Source organism: Mustela erminea, chromosome 21 (assembly GCF_009829155.1).
Source record: "Mustela erminea isolate mMusErm1 chromosome 21, mMusErm1.Pri, whole genome shotgun sequence".
Lineage (NCBI taxonomy): Eukaryota > Metazoa > Chordata > Mammalia > Carnivora > Mustelidae > Mustela > Mustela erminea.
In genome coordinates this window covers 27,100,516-27,121,183 of record NC_045634.1, presented here as the reverse complement: position 1 = coordinate 27,121,183, position 20,668 = coordinate 27,100,516, and the positions used below count along the sequence as shown (strand labels likewise).

Below are 20,668 nucleotides of genomic sequence, written 5' to 3'. Positions count from 1 at the left end.
GCTCTGTGTTCTAATTTTGCTAGAGCGAATAAGTATCACTGTCATAAAATAAATATTTGATATTTCAGTGAATGATGTGGTGTATAATCTATGAGCTGATACGTAAAAAATTACAAGGATTACTATAACCCAATTTTTCATTTTTTTAATATTATTTATTTATTAGGCAGAGAGGCAGGCAGAGAGAGTGGTGTGGGGGGAAGCAGGTTCCCCGCTGAGCAGAGAGCCTGATGCGGGGCTCCATCCCAGGACCCCAGGACCATGACCTGAGCCGAAGGCAGAGGCTTTAGCCCACGGAGCCACCCAGAAACCCCTTTAAGTTTTATTCCCTAGAGCATATCATAATACTAAATTATTAGTTAAAGAAAAGTAGGCCCGGTAACTGCCGTGGTTATGGACATCAAGAGAAAAGAGGAGGTGGGATTGTAAATAATGAGTTTTTGTTAAGCTTTGTTGTACAGCCCCTCCTGCCTCATCCCTGGGTTCTGGCAGCGATATCCCATCTCGTGTCTCCACATGCAGGCTTCTCACTGTGGTGGACCCCCTCACCTGCAGAGTAGGTGTTCCAGGACCCCCAGTGCACGCCTGAAGCCACAGATCCTACTGAAATTTATATATACTGTGGTTTTTCCTATACGTACCTACCCAGGATAAAGTTTAATTTATAAATTAGGTGCTGTAAGAGGTTAATAACAGTAAGTAACCACAAAATCGAATAGTTACAACAATACCGTATAATAGAAGTTATGCGAAGGTGGTCTCTCTCTCTCAGAATATCTCACTCTCCGTACTCACCCTGCTGTTTGTGGTAAATGGCGGGGCGGGGGGGATGCTCCTGTGGAGAGATGAAGCGAGGTAAGCCGTGCGGGACTTGTGATGTGGCAGTTAGGCTACTATTGACATTCTGAGGATACGTCAGAAGGAGGATCACCTGCCTTCACACCACAGCCGACGGCAGGTAGCTGAAGCAACAGAAAGTGAAGCCAGGGAGAAAGCGGCTACTGTTTGTCTTTAATGTCCTTGACCATAACTTCATTTCATCTTCAGCCAATGGTCTCCCTTTAATGTATAACTCCTTGGCAAGCAAGGGTTCATTTGTCCTTGTAGCATACGGTAGGCCGGGTAGAAGACAACCCCAGCATTTACAAGTACTCTACTTCAAACTTCACATTTATCTATAAGCGTGAATTTATTCTGAATTATTCTAGACCCCAGCGGGCATAACTTGGATATGTGCTATACTCATCTGTGATCACACAAGACACTTTCCTTAGTAATCTGGAATTCTGTTTCTCCTGATGATAAACACGCATGCCTGCATGTACACACACACACACAACATAGGAAAACTAAGTGCTTTCATGGCATTGAAATACAATTTGCCCATATTGAGTCGAATTCAAGTATCTATTTTTTAAGTCTTTATTTAAATTCCAGTTAGTTAACATACAGTGTAATATTAGTTTCAGGAGTACGACATACTGAATCATCACTTCCATACATCTCCTGGTGCTCATCGCAAGTGTTCCCCCTTAACCCCTCACGTATTTCCCCCATCCCCACCCACCTCCCCGCAGATGACCATCAGTTTATTCTCTGGAGTTAAGAGTCTGCCTCTTGGTTTGATTCCCTCTCTCTCTCTTTTTCCACTTTATTCATTTGTTTCATTTCTTAAATTCCACGTATGAGTGAAATCCTATGGTATTTGACCTTCACTGACTTATTTCACTTAGCCTGATTCTCTCTAGATCCATCCACAGCATTGCAAATGGGAAGATTCCCTTATTTTTATGGCTGAATGGGAACCGCATTGTGTCTATATACCACATTCTCTTTTTCCAGTCATCGGTCGGTGGGCACCTGGACCACTTCCGTAACTGGGCTATTGTAAAAAAGCTGCAGTGAATGTCAGCAGGAGCGTATCCCTTGGACTTACTGTTTCTGTATTCCGTGGGTGAATACCCAATAGTGGGATCACTGGATCATAGTATCATTTTATTTTTAACTTTCCGAGGAGCCTCCATACTGTTTTCCAGAGTGGCTGCACCACTTTGTACTCCCACCCACAGTGCAAGAGGGCACCTTTATTCCACGTCCTCACCAACATCTGTTGTTTCTTGCACTGTCGATTTTAGCCAATCTGACAGGTGTGAGATAATGTCTCATTGTGGCTTTGATTTGCGTTTCCCTAATGATAGGTGACGTTGAGCATCTTTTCATGTGTCTGTTGGCCATCTGGGTGCCTTTGGAAAGGTGTCTTTCATGTTGGAGACCAGGCTGTTAAGCTGGCCTTCAGGGCCTTCCACAAACTGATCTCATTCTCCCTTTCTAGTTGAATCTTCTGTTACTCCCATAACAGACCCATTACTGTCTCTCATTCACTCAGTATACTCTGACGGCCACATGCTTTACATATGTTGCCTTATGTAATTCTTACAGTAGTTCTGTGATTGCGTTATTATCACCCCCATCTTACAGATGAGGTTTAGGACCAGAGATTTAATATTTTCCTTAAGAGCAGGACACCTGGGTGGCTCAGTGGCTTAAGCCTCTGCCTCCAGCTCAGATCATGATCTCAGGGTCCTGGGATCGAGCCCCATGTCGGGCTCTCTGCTCAGCAGGGAGCCTGCTTCCCCCTCTCCCTTCGCCTGCCTCTCTGCCTACTTGTGATCTCTGTCTGTCAAATAAGTAAGTAAAATCTTTAAAAACAACTTTTTCCTTAAGAGCACCAGTCAGTTATTGACAGAGCCAGGATTCAAACCCAGTTTGACTGTCTCCAAAGCCAGTTTTCCTAACTTCTTTTCTAGCCATATGGATCTCTCTGTTCACCATCACTGCAACACACAGCCAATTACACATCCATGGTTTGTTTGGGTTTTTTTAAGATTTATTTATTTATTTGAGAGAGAGAATCTCAAGCAGACTCCCCACTGAGCATGGAGACTGACGTGGGGCTCGATCTCACAACCCCGAGACCATGACCTGAGCCAAAATCAAGAGTCGGACACTTAACTGACTGAGTCACCCAGGCACCCCTGCACTCCCAAGTTTTTAATCATAATGTTTACACCAAGTCAAAAACCTTACCCTACCTGTCCTTCAAAGTTTACCTTGGAGTTTAACACGTCTGTGAACTTCTAGCAACTAGCCTACAGTGATACCACCTTCTTCTGACCTGTAACTATATATGGCTTTAGATCATCCTTAAGCTCATCAAATTCATGGTGATGTTTTCCCAGCCATATAATTCGTTGCTTGATGGCAGAAACCATGGAAGCCAGGGTGGATAAGCAGACAGTCTCTAAGATTCTGTTCTTTGGTTTATATTTCTATCACGTGTAGTCCTATGTCCCTGGTAAATGCTCAAACATGGATTCAATGTTAAACTAATAACTTTTCATACATAGAAAACTCTGTCCTCCTGTCATTAGAGTAAGATAGTTCACAAGTCTGTGATCGAAATTAAACCCTCTAACTTTCCAACTGACAACTCTGGAGGCTGTTTTGTAGTTGATGCTACATAATACTATGTAATACCTGAATTCATATTCAGAGGAACATTAAAAAAATCATAGTAAGTCACCTTTGTGACTTTAAGTAGTTTGAATGGACAGAGGAACATTTTCCAGTTTCATCCTGTCCCTCAGCCTTCATAGGCCTTCTCTGAATAAAAAACAATGTGGTTTTATTTCTACTTAAGGCAAATGGTAAAGCTTCCTCTATCACATGCCCTGTCAGAACCGTGAGAAAGAACCTTAGCAAGAGGGAAGGAGGGGAAAATCATACCCAAAAATATGAGTCTTGGATCTGTTTCCAAAAATCAGGAACTGGTAGAGACTTAGGGAGGACAGAGCTTTTGTTCCTTGGTTGAAGGTCATTGAAAGGGGTAAGACAAGTACGCTTGGTGAGGCTATGAGTGAAACTAAGATGAGGGCCAAAAGAAAGAGCAACGTTATGACAGCCTGCCTCACTAATTTTGTGAGAATCTGAACTTTTGCCTCCCTCCCTCCCCCGCCTAATGTCCCCACTACCCGTTCTCTGCCTCCTTCCCAGCATCTTGAGTTTTTATTCACTCTAACGCAGAGTTCAGAGGGAACTACATGAATCCGTGCCATTGATTGGTTTTGTTGTTTGCTTAAAGATTGATTTGGAAATCTCCATAATCCATTCTGCCTTAATTTACACTTTGCAGTGCTATGGTACGTTTAGAAGGACTGATTAGTAACAGACTTAATCTCTCCCAAGAAATAACAAGACATATATTTGTAAGATAATTACGTTTCAAGTGATCAAGAAAGACGGTAGGTGTGAAAAGAGTTTCAGTAATAGGCGTACCTTGGGGGAAGTCAAAGGATTTTTACTTAAATATCTTAAAGAATGTGCTAAATCAGAATTCGTTGAACAACAGTAGCTCACAGAAAAGCTTTTAAAGTGAAAATTATATTGAAACCTTTCATTTATCAGAAGAAAGAATGCCTGAGCATTTAGTGAAAAGAACTTTCTGAAAGGGAAAGCTGTTTTGTTGTTTGAGGCTTTTTGCGGCGGGGGGGGGGGGGGGGGGGGGGGGGGGGGGGCGGGGGGGGGAGCAGGGGAGGGTGTTAGTTGTTGCTGTTGTTTTAATTTTTCATCGTTTTTCAATGGATCTCTTCCATTCAGGAAAATTAGGTGGATTTACCCAAGAAAATAACACCATAGATTCTGGAGAACTTGATATTGGCCGAAGAGCGATTCAAGAGGTTCCTCCTGGGGTCTTCTGGAGATCCCAGCTCTTCATTGATCAGCCACAGTTTCTTAAATTCAATATCTCTCTTCAGAAGGATGCATTGATTGGAGTATATGGCCGAAAAGGCTTACCCCCTTCCCATACTCAGGTAAAAGTAAGCTTTGTTGTCAATAAAATGTAAACTGCTGGTTTGCATTTTTAAAGTTATCCCGTTTCTGAAGTTCAGCTGTTTAAGGGTTGGCCCACTTTCGTATTGATCTTTTACAGTGAAAAGAATTTTGAATGTAGGTTACACTTGAGGTTTTCAAATTAGTAGGAAGAACGGCATTTTCTTCCTGACTTGCGTTAATCGTTATTGATGGACTAAAATGTACTAAAATTTGTGAGTAACTGAATGAATATCGAACATCATCTGAGCACCTAGGAAAACATCATGGATTTTCCAAGTGGTTTACAAAGATTCTGTGAGAATTTCAGAGGATCTTATTCTTTTCATGTAATACATGCACGTAGCATTTTCATCTCAAACATCGTATTCATGCTGTTGAAAATATATCGTATTTTTTCTACTTAATGCCAGACTTATAAGTAAAGAAATTATGGGAACATAAACATAAATAGAGTGACATGAACTTTATCAACTCAAGCTGCCATTTCCTCAGTAAAAGGGGCAAGAGAACTTCCGTAGATAACCAAGGCTGATCATCTATGTGTGGTTCTCAAAACAATTCAAATACCCTTCAGTCCTACATTCAAAGACCTTTAAAGTTGGTCCACTTGCATGAAAATTATGTCACAGTAACAGTCACAGAGAGCTGCTATCAGTAATTCTGTAGGCTTTTTCATAATCTAATACTAGATCAGGGTATTTACGTTGGAAACTGTGATTTAAAAGAGGTCCCATTATTCTAGTGCTTTGGTGGCTCAGTCAGTTGGGCATCTGTGTTCCATTTGGGTCATGATCTCGGGGTCCTTGGATTGGGCCCCATGTTCAGACTCCCTGATCAGTGGGGAACCTGCTTCTTTCTCTCCCTCTGCCTCTTTCCCCCTGCTTTTGCTCTCTCTCTCTCTCTCAAATAAATAAATAAAATCTTAAAAATAAAAAGAGGTTCCGTTATGTCGAAGAGAAATTATTTGAATAACCTACTGTCACTTTGGAGCTCGGGCTTTTCCTAGGGTCCACTATTAGGTTAGTCACACAGGAATTCCAAAAATGTAATAGATGGTTAATTAACGCTGACAGTCGGATAAGCCTGAAGTTATACTTGATAACCAGTTTATTTACCCATAGAATTTCATGCAGATTTTAATTTGATTTATGAAATGCAAGCTGGAGGATTTTCAGGTATGCTTTAAAGTATGCAATTTTCTGAGAAATGCTTTTTCTATTACCTAGGAATATAAGTTCTAAAGAAAAATTGATCATATACCAATAAAAGAGTCCTATCTTTAAAGAAAGAGGAGAAAGAAACTTAAACGTGCTTTCTTTTATGTCACCATAGATCAGAGGAAGTTTCGTATACGTATATAAATTATATAGCAGTGAAATCTTTGAATATCATGCTTTGGTACATTCATTTTTCTGATAACATTTTTCATATCTACATTATTAAAGTAAATGCCTTTGATCCTTGAACATTAAATACTCCCCATTGCGGGGGCACCTGGGTGGCTCAGTTGGTTAAGCTTCTGCCTTCGGCTCAGGTCATGATCCCAGGGTCCTGGGATCAAGCCCCACATCAGGCTTCCTGCTCAGCGGGAAGCCTGTTTCTCCCTCACCATCTGCCTGCTGCCCACCCCACCCCCCGCTTGTTCTCTCTTTCTCTCTGTCAAATAAATAAGTTAAAAATCTTTAACAGTAAATAAATACTCCCCATCGTGTGCCCGTGTCCAGTTTAAACTTCTGATTGCAGTTATGTTTGACACGTGTTTATGTCGTGGGTGACACAGAGCACGAAATAATAACCAGATTGTCTTAAGTAGAAGTGGATCTCTCTAACTTCTCTGAAAGCAGAGAGATTGCATTTATATCAATAGTCCAGTGAAAGAGAGAAAAATTAACTTTTTCACTGGACCCAGATACGTGTTTAAATCACTTTTTTTGTAACTGAAGAAATATACCTCTGAAGCTAATTAGCACAACAGTGAGCACAGAACCTATACATTCCAGAAAATAAATTCAAAAACAAAATTGTTGCATACTTTAAAGATTTATTTAAAGATTTAGGGTTGACTCTTTCCAAGTTCTATATACCATATGAGATTAGGGAAATAAAAAGTGTGGTTTCAGGTTTTCCCATAATTCTTCTGGTATTTAAATACAATATACATGATATCCACTTTTCCTTCCTTCTACAATATATGTGTTTAACTAGATGAAGGCTTTTCTGAATCTCCACAGTTATTAGCGTTCCTTCCTCTGGTTTATTCAAGATCAGCAGAGCAAACAACTGTTTCTGAGTTCCATGTTTAAACATGAAATATGCTATAAAGCGGCCCAAATTGAACATTTCTCTGTTTCTGGGGAACGTTAAATAAATCAACCTGAAATAATTAAAATCAGCCAGCCATTCAGAATAGTCACTTGAGTTTTGAAAGTCTTTGTGACCCTTTGTAAAACTGTCCATTTGATTGTTGCCAAGGAATCAATTGACTTTCTTCTCCCTGATGCCCAGTTCATTCTCCTGGACAGTTAGAAGCATGAGGAAGCAATTTAACGCTTTACAGTTAACAGTGTACTGACTATCGTTTAAGTACGTTTGCATGAAGGCTGCTTCCGGATGCTAGCTGGAGACCTGAGTTCTGAACACATACACCCCTACCCTCTTTGACCTTGTGACCCTGAACAAATCACTTCACTTCTCTGCATCTGTGTCTGTCCAGAAAATGAAACCATTGGATCAGAAGATGTCTAAAAATCACTCCTTCCTCTGTATGTCAATGATTTACAGCAAGACCATGCCACCACCACAAAGTTGATTTAAAAATGGGACCCCTGGGGGGCTCAGTGGGTTAAACACCTGCCTTAGGCGCAGGTCATGATCTCAGGGCCCTAGGATCGAGTCCCTCATCAGGCTCCCCACTCAGTGGGGAGTCTGCTTGTCCTTCTGCCTCTGCTTGTATGCTCTCTTTCTCTCTCTCTCTTTCTCTCAAATTAATAAATAAAATCTTTAAAAGGAAATACAGGTAAGTATTCATAGATTCTGAGTTTTCATCCTTTTTTTAAAGATTTTCTGTATTTATTTATTTATTTATGAGAGTGAACGAGTCGGAGGCAGAGGGAGAGGGAGAATCAGACTCCTTACTGAGTGGGGAGCCCATGTGGACCCTGAGATCATGACCTGAGCCACCCAGATGCCCTAGTTCTCATCCTTTTAATAACTGAATTGAGTTAAGCATATGGAGATAGCTTAACTACTCAGAAATGAACCAGCAGGATAGCTTTATCAAGTCTAACCTTTGTTTCATGATCAATTCCCCAAAGTGAGACTGAATGTTATCCGAAAAATAGCTGAAGATCCTAAGACTTGACCCCACAAAAAAATCCATGTCTCTACAGTAGCCCAAGTCTGTTCATAAGTGGAGAACTTTACGCCTGGAGAACAAAGGTTTTAAATATTTTTGTTCTGTATCATTTGTTTACTTAATGTAGATGTAGGCTTAGGGTTAAACAGAGGACTTGTCCTTAGATATTTGAATAGCCCTCCTGAAGGCCAGTGTGAAGTGCCCTCCGGGAGAGCGTAGGCAGATTCTCAGCAACTGTGGCCTCCCCACCCCACCACTTCCCCCCAACCCCACTACCCTCCCTCCAGACCCTGCAAGCCCAGCCTCATTTTATTGTTCACAGTGTGATGCAAATGGTGATTCCCACAATGAAGGTGGGGAGTTTGAAAGACCAGTTAAATCTCAAAGTTTCCTCCCTTTCAGTCTTTCAGTTACTGAGTTTAGTATCAGAGGAGAAAAATGTTTATATGCAAAGGAGCCATAAAAAGAAACTTCTCCCTGCTTCTTTGCCATGCTAATATAAATATTTAAATCTGATGAGAAAAATGAATGGCTTATTTGAGATACAGTCACCTTTAGAAAATGCTGCATTCGTTTTCCTCTGATAATTTTGGAATACAATTCCAGTGAAAGTTTTGCAGGTTAAATATCCACACTAGTGATTATTTTCATCCTTGTAAGATAGAAATGAAGGAAAGTTACTGAATGCTAACCGAGTTATGACTTTTTTGTGTGTATTTCTCATCGATACCTGATGTCATGAGATAGTTTTACTACACAAAAAAGTAACCAAAAAATGCTTTTACATTTAAATAAAAACTTTAATATGTTGGAAACTGAATCAGATATTCTAAATTCTGTCCAGTAGTAATGTTAGAAGTCTGCGATCATTTCGATGGCGACACATTTAATCATGAATCTTGGAATCCCGATGGTTGATTTTATTCCAATTTGATCGTATTAAGGGATTCATATAATAAACTTCTCTTCCAACAGAGCTCTGATAAAATTCCATTTCAGAAATCTATTAGAAAGTAGAATATTGGTGATTCACAGAGATAGTGCTATAACCTTATATATATTTCACTATAGCATATTTTTCACCCTCAGGAATAACGTAAAACCGGGTAAGAGTCTATAGAAACTGAATCACTCTACTTTTAAGGAACTTTTGTCCAACAAGTTTATTAAAACCATGTTGGAAAGTCTTGGCAGTGTCTTTCAAACTCACTGCGTTATCTCTGGTTACAGAGCCTTACTCTTAGCGGTCATCTTCTGTATTTTTAATGATCTTTAAATCCTCCAGTTGCATTCTAGGCTACCCCGTGCTCATGACTGATCTTCCTAAACCAAAAATTAAGCTTAATGACATCAGCTTCATCATAAGAACTGGGCAGAGTTCCTGCCATCCCCTCAGAACCCCTCTGTTGTTGCATTTTCGGGAGTGGTGAATTATTCTGGACTTGAATTTTTTGGCCAGTACAGAGATGTACAGGCATCTTGATATTGGTTTTTAGTTTCACCATAACTAAGGACAAAGCCATGGGTTTGTCCCTGGTGCCTGGGATGGTAACATCATGGTCACAGAGAGGAGCACGGTGAGTGGTAGGAAAGACCTGAGCTTCCTTACAAACCAACTCCACCACTTAGGAGGGATCGAACCCTCCTTGAGCCCCTCAGGGGTTGGTTTCCTTCATCCTTACAGTGGAAATACCAATGCCATCCTAGAAAGGTGGCCACGAGGATTCAGTATTCAATTCAGTAAGGATACAGTACTTATCGTGACAGTTGTTACCACACACAGATTAAGTAGGAGACGACCTGAAGAGAGGATCTCCCAGTCTAGAATTAGGTTGCCAGATTTGAAATATTACTGGCTCGTGGTTGTATCCACATGGCCTGCACTCATTCAACTCTTTATCAGTTGCTAGGTTTAGCTCTATCTCTGGAAACCGATCACCCACTAAGGGGAAAATGGTTTGTGAAGTTTGTACACGACAGCAGCGTGCAGTGGGCAGAGTTAGATCATGGTGTCTGGAAATGCTCTCCGTAGAGGGACCTGTCCATCAGGAACCATTTCCAGACGCTGTCTTTTTTTTTTTTTTTTTTAAGATTTTATTTATTTATTTTACAGGAAGAGAGATCACAAGTAGGCAGAGAGCCAGGTAGACAGAGAGGAGGAAGCAGGCTCCCTGCTTAACAGAGAGTCTGATGTGGGGCTTGATCCAAGGACCCTGAGATCATGACCTGAGCCAAAGGCAGAGGCTTCAACTGACTGAGCCACCCAGGCAATCCTTGGAGACTTCAGAACAAAAAAATAAAATAAAATAAGTAAACAAAGCGAGAAGCAGCTGCAACTGAAATGCGGCCAGGCACTAAACCTCTGTCCTTGTCCTGCCCCTCAGTATGACTTTGTCGAGCTCCTGGATGGCAGCAGGTTGATCGCGAGAGAGCAGCGGAATCTGCTGGAGCCGGAAAGGGCAGGGCGGCAGGCGAGATCTGTCAGTCTGCACGAGGCTGGCTTTATCCAGTACTTGGATTCCGGAATCTGGCATCTGGCTTTTTACAATGACGGGAAGAACGCGGAGCAGGTGTCTTTTAATACCATCGTCATAGGTAAGAACGGTCTTCAAAGACATCTTTTTCCCGGGCTGCAGCCTAAACAGGGAGTTGAATGGAAACTTGGTTGTCTTCTCTGATTGGTGTGACTCCTAGGTTGAAATGTGAGACATATTTTTAAATAGTTTATTTATGAATATGTGACATCCCGTGAAGCATTGGGAGGACCTGTTCTTTGGAAGCATCCTGGAGGATGGTGCTTCTTGAAAAACGTTAAAAAATTTGCATTTGTGACGAGCACTGGGTATTATAATGGACTAATGAAACATTGAACGCTCCATCAAAAACTAGGTGCTATACAGTGGCTAACTGAACATAACAAAAAAAAAGAAAAAATCTGCATTTCAGATAGTAGTGCTTTGCTTTTACTACTCGAATAATCTGAGGGCAAGGAATCCTTTTTTTGGTGATGGAGCGGGCCATCCATCATTCCTTCCATGCTAAGCTAATATGATCAAAAAGACACTGTTCACCTCGTGCGAGGAGCAAGCCTTACCCTAAGTGTTCCTTTTCTCTCTTTTCTTCAGAGTCCGTGGTGGAATGCCCGCGAAATTGCCATGGAAATGGAGAGTGTGTTTCTGGAACTTGCCATTGTTTTCCGGGATTTTTAGGTCCGGATTGTTCCAGAGGTATGCATGTTAGAGCCTTTTCTTAAGCCACTAGAAATAAGCTGTAGAAAGATGAGGAAGGCAGAAAACCAGCAAGCCCAGAAAGGAACGGGGAGAAATCCTGCAAACTCCTCGTTCCGACGACGCGTCGCCTTTCTCTTGGGGTCTCGCCCGAGAAGGTGGCCGCTAATGCCTCTGTCCTGTCTTATTTCACAGCAGCCTGTCCGGTGTTGTGTAGTGGCAACGGGCAGTACTCCAAGGGCCGCTGCCTCTGCTTCAGCGGCTGGAAGGGCACCGAGTGCGACGTGCCCACCACGCAGTGCATCGACCCGCAGTGCGGGGGGCGTGGCATCTGCATCATGGGCTCCTGCGCCTGCAACTCGGGGTACAAAGGAGAGAACTGCGAGGAAGGTAAACGTGCCAGAATTTGCAGAAGCCCGTGCTTGGCTTCCGAAGGGGATGATCTCTGCAGCTTCGCTCAGGCTGGGGCATGTGTTCATGTGCCTCCTCCTGGAAGCAACTTGGATCTCCTTAGTTAAGGCCGCATTGTTTTTGTTCACATTTGAACCTATAAAAGGTGCAAATGCCAGAGATCCCCTTTGCTTTCACTTGGGTGAATCAGTCCTTTTCCCCCCACCCCCCACTCTGAGGAAAGAAGCAAACATTTGTGTCTTGAAACCAACAGTGGACTCTTGTTCTGTTCTGTTTCATTTTGTTTTGTTTATCTTCGCCTTTGGGGGTTTTTTGTTTGGGTTTGGTTTGGTTTTTGTTTTGGGTTTTTTGTTTTTGTTTTGTTTTTTACAGTTTTTCACACTGACGCCAGCTTGTAAGTCTAGCATTTTGGCGTCTTGAGGAAGATGTACTCACGCACATGATACACGAGTGGAAAAAAGTACGCCCTGGGCTTGTTCCATGACTGTATGTAATCATGATCATCAAGATGCTATACTGTAAAGTGCAGTTGAATTGTTTTCTTCCAAAAGCAGAAAAGCCCCATTTCCGTTCTTCAATCAAATTGATTTTATTGATCTGCCCACAGAAAGTAATGCAATTAAGTCTCTGGAATTAAATTTTCAGGCCATTGACCCTACAAGTGTAAAGTTTTATTGAGTCAAATTGCTAAATTAAATCTCGTCATCTAAAGCACATTAAAGTGAATTAAGAAGGATAGAGAGTATGCAACTCGTTTATTTCCCAAACAGTTTGAGGGTCCCATGCAGCTGCCGGGATTCAATGGTTGTGGATTAGGTCAGCCCAGACAATTCTGTTACAGAGGAGCCAATACTTATTACTATCTGATTAAGCAGAACAGAGAGCAATCGCCTGAAATCTCAGGAGCATATGTGTGTGTAATTCGTGAGAATTACGTATCCTTGCAAGTTTCCATTACCTAAATGGCATGATCCTGAATGCCGCATCGTATGATCCGTTTGCGTTTCCAGAAACGAGTTCTTGCAAATGGTAGGGAAAACGATGAGTCTCCAGAAGTTTCATATACACCAGACTGGGATTTAATTCCTTATCCTGCATGCACTACATATGTGACGCACCTTCTAGATTTAATTATGAAATTGCTCCTCTTTTCTGTCTACTCCAGCTGACTGTCTGGACCCCGGATGTTCCAATCACGGCGTTTGTATCCACGGGGAATGTCACTGCAGCCCGGGGTGGGGCGGTAGCAATTGTGAACTAGTGAAGACCATGTGTCCAGACCAGTGCTCTGGTCACGGAACGTACCTTCAGGAGAGCGGGTCCTGTACCTGTGACCCTAACTGGACTGGCCCAGACTGCTCAAACGGTAAGGCGCATAAGAGCAGGATGATTGGGTGCTTAATATTGTGTAGCTAAAGATGAAGATACTTTAATTTCTAAAAACACACTTATTATATTTAACAGATTTTATTAAAGTTATGATTTATAGAAATACATGCTCCAAGTAATGAAATTCCATTGCCTTATAAGAAGGAACAGGCTAGGTCAATTCGTCATTAAAATTCCTCCTTTAGCAGCATGGTGAAGAATAATATTTCATTTGTGCGAAACACTCCGTCTTCCTAACTCTCAAGGCCTGTGTAGAGCTTGGGGATTTAAAAACACCCGTTATCTTGTAACAAAGAAGCCTCAGTTGAAAAAGTATTTGACACCGTACGGCTAAGCAGGATCTCAAAAGAGTGTATAGATACAGATATTAGATGTGCAGAGCAGTCCAACACTGATTATTTTTTAATTATAATAATATGTTTGTAATAAAAATGGCAGGTAGTAATTTTTTTCCCATCAGTCAGTTTGTTACTGAGTAGTAGCTCTGTGCATGGCATGGGGATGAGCTCCATGAGAGTAAAGAATCATTCTTACCCTCTAGGATAGCAGCTTGGCTTTCAAATCCGTGACCGTGACCCACAGCCTCAAACAGTTTTACACTGTGACCTCCTGTGCGTACACCCCTAGACCCACATAAGTGAAACAAAGCTTTACAAAGTGACACACACGGATACTTTTCTTCAAGTATATTCTATTTTTTTTTTTTAAATATTGGTTGTAGCCCATGAATTAACTCTATGACCACATTCTTCCCACAATGTGAAAAGGTGCTGTTCTAATCTAGAAGACTACAGTTTAATTGGGGAGATGAGATTGAGCACACATGAAATATTTAGAAGCCAATACATCCCAGTTTAATCTTTTATTGCATATCACATGGAATAATATATAAATAAAATCAGCGTTCAGAGAAGCACTCCTGCCTTGATGCACACTGAAAGTTTTCAAGGAGATTCTGATTCACTTTCACTGCCTTCTTTTAAAGATGGCGGTTAGCGTGGGGATAGGAGGAGGTATTTTCTGACAAAGGGAAGAGCCCGAGAAAGTACTTCAGAGCACAGAGTCTGAGATCAGATGCTTGGGTTCATGTCCAACCTCTGCTACTTACAGCTGTGTGAACCTAGGCAGACTACTGTATGTTTTAGTTTACCCATCTGTTAAATGGATTTAATCAGGGCCTTCTTTACAGAGGTGCTTTGGGAATTGCTTGAATTGACAATAATGTTCCCTACATGGGAGAATCAAGACAAAGTAGTTGGAGACCAAGGTTGGGTGGGGCCCAGTTTCGAGGAATGTAGCGTAGCAATGATGGTTCAGACAACAGAGAATGCACTCGTCATGAGGATGCACGCCCACCACTGTGATGAGAGCCGTATGTGGGAACTCCCCGATTGACTCTATGTCAGAGAGGGTGACGAGTCAGAATTTGATGGCTGGAAGGCAAGTCTGAGCTTTCACTTTCCCAGGGTGTGAAGTGCTGAGAGCGTGAATTCCTTTGGAGTTCATAGACGTGAAAAGGATGAATCTGAGGGCCATTTTAAAGGAGACCTAGACAGAGCTTGGTGAAAGAGACAGCACAGGAGTTGATGCGAAGAGCCCAATGTCTGCAACCAGGATGGGCTGGGGCAATGGTCATGGCTCTGGAGAAGACAGGGAAGCTAGGAGGGGGCGAGAGGCCAGGCAGGATGCAGGGGAGGTGATGGAGAGAGACAGGTAAGACATGGAGGAGAGGGTCCCTTCTGTATGGAAAAGTGGAGGAGGAGGAGAAACAGAAGAGGGAGAGGAGGGAAGGAAGAGAAAGGAGAGAACAGAAGGACAAGGTCCCTTTAACACTGTTGAGTCCTGGCTTCAGGGAAGGGCGGCTGTCTGTCCTTCCGCCCATCCAAACTCCATGCCTTCTTCTCCGAAGCCCTGTGTATAACTGAGTGGTTAAGAGCAAGGAGTCTGGAGCCTGAGTTCAGGTCTTGGGTTGGCCATTCCCTAGGTCTATGGCATTCGATCAGCTATTTAAAATACTCTGTGCCTCGGTTTCTTTACCGGTAACATGGGGTCAATAATAGTGCTACCTTATACAATCATCCTAAGATGGAAATGAGTTAATTATGTGAAAAGCACTTAGAATAGTGCCTTATACATGGCAAGGACTTGGTCAGTATGACCCATTAATAGAAACGGTGGTGGTGGTGGTGGTCATAGCTGTGGAGGTAGAATCCTACAGGCTAATTTAGCCTCTACAGTTTGTCATCATATTCTCCATTGATTCGGAGGAGCTTCCACACGAAAGTACTGCTTGGTTATGGTTCCCCCAATTGTGAGATTTATGAAATGCAAATTAGTTCATCTATTAGTATAATCTAACGGCATTAACCGAAGAGAAATCCCACTAGGCAGTGAATTAACACGCTTATTTTAAGAAGAAAAAAACGACTAGTATTTTGCAAATCCCTCTTCCCTGGCACTTTGAGAAACTTGGATGACATGACTGCTACCCCCGAACCCTCATGGGCATGAGATGTGTGTGCCATTCTTCACCGAGAGTCCTGGAAGCCCACACTAAAGACGGTTGTGAACAAGCTAAGCTGTGATATTGATGGAAAACTTCTGTTGCCACTCCCAGTAGATACCCTAGGTAAAGGCACAAAGGGACAAGTGATGCACTTTCTTCCTCACATAGTCACTCTCATTTCCCCTCTCTCCCCCTTCCTCCTCTCCCCCTCCCTTCCTCCCTCTGCTTCTTCCCTCCTCCCCCCTCCTCCCTGTCTCCTTCCTTCTCTTCCTTCCCTTTCCTCGACCTCCCTCATGTTGGGGCCATACATTTTTGGAGGCAGACAGGTTTATGTTTGTTATTGCTTCGTAGAAATACGAGAGCTTGGAGAACCAGAAACTGGTTAGAAAATTCATAACCACTAGAAGAAAGAACACGTACAGGACCAATGAGAGTGGAAACAAAGACTAGGGCGTGGGATTATAGAGGATCTTGAATGCCTCACTGAAGAGTTCTGGGAAATCCTCACTGCCCGACATTATGAAGCAGAGGTGCAAGGCCTTACTTTAACACATTAACCTGTTTTGTCCTCTGTTCTTAAAAATGTATTTTATAATCACAAGCATCAGAATAGGCATTTCATTATTTCTGTTGAGTTTTTATTTCCCTTTCTGTCTTCTATACAAAAAAAAATGCATCCCACCAAAGGAAAAAAAAAAAAAGAAATCCAATTAAAGTTTATAGATACAATTATTTTTATAGTAAAGCTACTTGGTTCAAGTCTCTTATGCCTTCATCAGTAAAATAAGCATAATAATTCTAGCTATAAAATAATACTGATTTGAAATACTGCCATTCTAATTTGTCTCCCACAATTATCGGAGTAGGAAAGAAATAATGAAACAGCCCTTTCTGTTTCATATAATGTTATTTAATACATTACCTGAATTAATTTACAAAGGATATCTGCAATTGACACTGTAGCTCAAAAGACAATTCAGCCTTGGGGCCCCCAGCTGACTCAGTCAATGGAGCATGTAACTTTTGATCTTGGGATTGTGAGTTTGAGCCCCCCACTGGAAATAAAGATCAGTTAAAAAAATTTTTTTAATAAAATTTTAAAAGATAATCCAGTCTTCTTCATAAAATAATACTGCCATGAATGGGGGAAAAAAAAAGTATAGATGTTAATTAAAAGATTAAACTGACTGCCAAAATCACCTATCATTATTTTACATATTTAGACTGATTATTTTTCATGCTGATATAATTACTTTGCCAGCTGAAAATCTAATTTTGCCGGTGTATAAAATGACTGCCTAGACATAGTGGGCGAAGATCTTCTTCCTGTGCATCTTTACACCCCCAGTGCAAAGAGAAAAACATACTAAACTCTCAGTATAGAGAGTTGAATCATGAATACAGTACTCTTCTTGGAAGAAACTAATTAAGCACAGGCGGGGGAAAAAAGGACTTTATTAAACTTTGCTAGTAGCTGCAGAAAGACAGAAAACTTACTTGGAATTATCAGGGAAGATACCAAATATGCATTTATTCGCCCTCTGAAAATATCCTCGTTCATGTGCCTGCAATTTATCCGCCTGTGGCACAGCTATCATTTGAAGTTTACAGCAACATTGCTGGTCACTTATATTTGTGGCTGAAAGTTTACTAGCAGCATTATTAGGAATGTCTAACTAACTGAATCCCAAAGCAAAACACTTTACCAGCTCCCTCTTTTGTTGTTGTAGAAGTGACCTTCAGATATCCAAATTCAATAAGAGTAGATTCTCCACCTGCAGAAACATTTGGTGAAGCTGCAAAAAGAGAAGAAATGAATTATTTCCATCAGAAAGTTTAGAGGTTTGAAAGCAACAGAGCTTTCCTCTATCTTCATCAGCAGTTTGTCCATTAATTAGCCCTTCAACTCCACTTCAATTAAATTAACTCTAATTAATAAGTTCATTACAAAGATTGACGCACCTTGCTCAAAGCTAGTGTGCTAAACGCTGATAAACACCTTCACCCTAATGAAAAATTGATTAGATTGAATAAAAGGGGTATCTCAGAAAGAAACCTCTCTCTTCTGGAGCTGAGTTGACGTTCTGTGCGTCTGAAGTTAATCACCATCTTGGATCTCTTAATCAAAAATTTAATTCAAACGAAATGGAAAATGTGGCATGAGAAAACATAATACCACTTTCTTCCCGTTAATAGTCCTGGCTGTTGTTTATAAGAAATATTAAAACTCTCACAGTGCCTTGATATAGTGTTTAAAATTCTGCAGGCCCAGAGACAGAATTAAAGTATCTGAGAATTGTTACTTGGGCAGCAAGCAGGGAAAACAGGAGCACATGATTATATAAACAGTTACTGTTTTTTTCTTGTAAAAACAAGGCTGCAGTCCATTTTCTGTTTTTAGAAATGCTTTCAGGTTTTTATTGTTCAGCATTTTTAATTTTTCAAGGAAACCAGAACCAAGCAGTGGTCTTACAATGGTAGAAAAAAAGAGGTTGTTGATTTTATTTAACTTTATATGTAAAAAGTAAAATATAAAATATCCTTCTGAATTCTTTCTAGAGATCAAAACTATCGTTAACTGTTTTGAAGTCCTTTGGTCATTTCTAGTACCCAAAAGACCTACTTTTTCCACTGACAGACTCAGTAGTTACCTATATTTTAAAACTGGGTTTCCATTGTGGTTTGTATCTGTTGCATAGTACAAATTTACTGAGTAGGAAGACAACAATATCTTTTATTTAACCAGCATGTGTGTGTATCAGAAGCAAGCGGAAGTGGGTCCTACAAAAGATTCTTTTTAATTAAAAGTTTCTGAATATTTTAGAAATTTAAACATTAGGAGTAAAAATAGTCCCTTTGCAATGCTTGCTATAGGGGTGAAATCCACCTTCTGTTAAATACCAGACATGCTTCGACACTGAAATATTCTATTAATTTTCTATTAACTTGATGCATGTGTTTGTATGTATGCCCTCAGCTGCCAAACGATACTCTGAGATATATTACCTGTGTATTTTACTCTCTCTGTGAATGGTGCGTTCTGTTTTGTTAGTAACGTCTGTGTGTGTGTGCACACACACACACATATAATAGGGGATTGTAACAAAATTCTCTTGTACATTTTATGCCCAATCACAGCAGCCTTTGCAATTAAATGACGACTGAAGAAGTTAACTTGTACCATGTGTATTTCTTACGAGTCGATGCTAAAACGTACTGAGTCTATAAATACTTTTCATGTATTTTTCAATGGTTCTGGTTTTTGAGTTGAAGATGGAGCCCTGCTCACTCCACACCCTTTCTCCCTCCCCGATACCCTCCCCGCCCTTCCTGCTCTGCTTCTTCTGTTCCATGCAGAAATCTGCTCCGTGGACTGCGGCTCGCACGGAGTGTGCATGGGGGGCACGTGTCGCTGCGAAGAGGGCTGGACGGGCGCCGCCTGCAGCCAGAGGGCCTGCCACCCGCGCTGCGCCGAGCACGGCACGTGCAAGGATGGCAAGTGCGAATGCAGCCAGGGCTGGAACGGAGAGCACTGCACCATCGGTAGGCCCCGCCCCCGCCCTGCGCAGGCAGGGTTGCTCGGGCAGCTTTCCCCACCCCCGCTTGGAAAAGCTGATTTCCTGAATTGCTTTTTCAAGTAAGCCCATGTTGCCTAGGCAGTTCAGTTCTTTTTCCAGCAGCTGTCACATGTATGAAGTACAAGGATTTTTTTTTTTCCTCACTGTGTTTTGCGATGGCCGCAAAAATGGACTCACCCGAAGATGATTTCATTTGTTTCCTATAAAGATGCTTTCATTGAATATTATTTTTCAGTGTTCCATAGGGCCATTGCATAACAGCAATATTTTTCATTTTAAAAGAGATGCCACAGGGGGGCCTTTCTTGGCTTCCCTAGATTCCAGCGCCAACCATCTTAGCACCTGTCGATATATTTGGGTCTTTGAAAAAGAGGTTTGATTTTTTTTTTAATGACTTTATTTTGTAGCAGCACAAGAAGTAAAGTAGAAGGAAATGCACAAGGCTAGATGTTCTAAAAGTTATATGCTAACCCTTCTTCAGATATGATGTTGGTGAAACTCTGTAGGTTAAATAAAACAAATAAGTGTTTAAGATCAAAATGTTGATACGTAAACGGCAGTTAGCATGGAGGCAGAAGTTTCCAGAACATACATAGTAAACATACGTAGTACCGTATTTTCAAGGTCTTCAGTGCCTTTGCTTTGTTAGTATTTGAGTCACTGAAATTTAAATATTTAATTAAGGAAAACATAACAAACGTAGGTGATCAATGTCTGCCTTACTTCCATGAAAGTGTACAATGTTCAGTATAAATGACACAGTCCCACAAAAATTTCATAATCTGAGGTATGGTGTTTTGTGTCCATAGGGTACAATTTAGTAAAACTGTTGGAGGGACTCTCAGTATCTGTAAAGATAATCTTCTTCTGGTGCAGCTCTAAGTAGTATGTACTTAACTTTCTTGCTTACAGGAACTGACCAGCTAGGAATTTTTTCATGGGAAAGTTGAAATCACATACATTTTATAAATTGTCACAGTCTTCACGGAACTTCAAGTGAGTTCCTTTCCGATCTTATTGACACTGCTGGCCTCTGTTTTAAGGATAGTGATCTCCCCACCCCCGCCCCTCAAGTGAGGGTCCACAGAAGGACTCACAGACTCAGAGCACCTGTGCTCCTAACTGTATTAGTTGTCAGGAAGGAAAAAGCCCCCATCAGGTGGTGTCTGGAGAAATCCACGCACAGGCTTCCTATGTTCCTTCTTTCCCACCAAGAGCAGTCACGTGGAGCATGGACCTTTCTCCCACAGTGGGCTACACCAACACGTGTGTGAGGAACACTTGCTTCTGTTGAGGGAAGCCCGTTTGA

At 41.5% G+C, this 20,668-nt stretch overlaps 1 protein-coding gene across 12 annotated transcripts in view; it reads left to right on the top strand.

Moving 5' to 3' along the window:
• TENM3 (teneurin transmembrane protein 3) overlaps nucleotides 1-20,668 on the top strand; it is a 1,246,978-nt gene that overhangs the window by 1,118,079 nt on the left and 108,231 nt on the right. For 11 of the 12 annotated variants that reach the window (XM_032328838.1, XM_032328846.1, XM_032328845.1 and 8 more), the window contains 6 exons: nucleotides 4,657-4,871; nucleotides 10,633-10,843; nucleotides 11,374-11,475; nucleotides 11,671-11,865; nucleotides 13,052-13,252; nucleotides 19,139-19,324. In XM_032328838.1, coding sequence (XP_032184729.1) covers nucleotides 4,657-4,871; nucleotides 10,633-10,843; nucleotides 11,374-11,475; nucleotides 11,671-11,865; nucleotides 13,052-13,252; nucleotides 19,139-19,324 — 1,110 coding nt within the window. The remainder of the gene's footprint in view (nucleotides 1-4,656; nucleotides 4,872-10,632; nucleotides 10,844-11,373; nucleotides 11,476-11,670; nucleotides 11,866-13,051; nucleotides 13,253-19,138; nucleotides 19,325-20,668) is intronic. The other variant, XM_032328840.1, reaches the window with a different exon arrangement.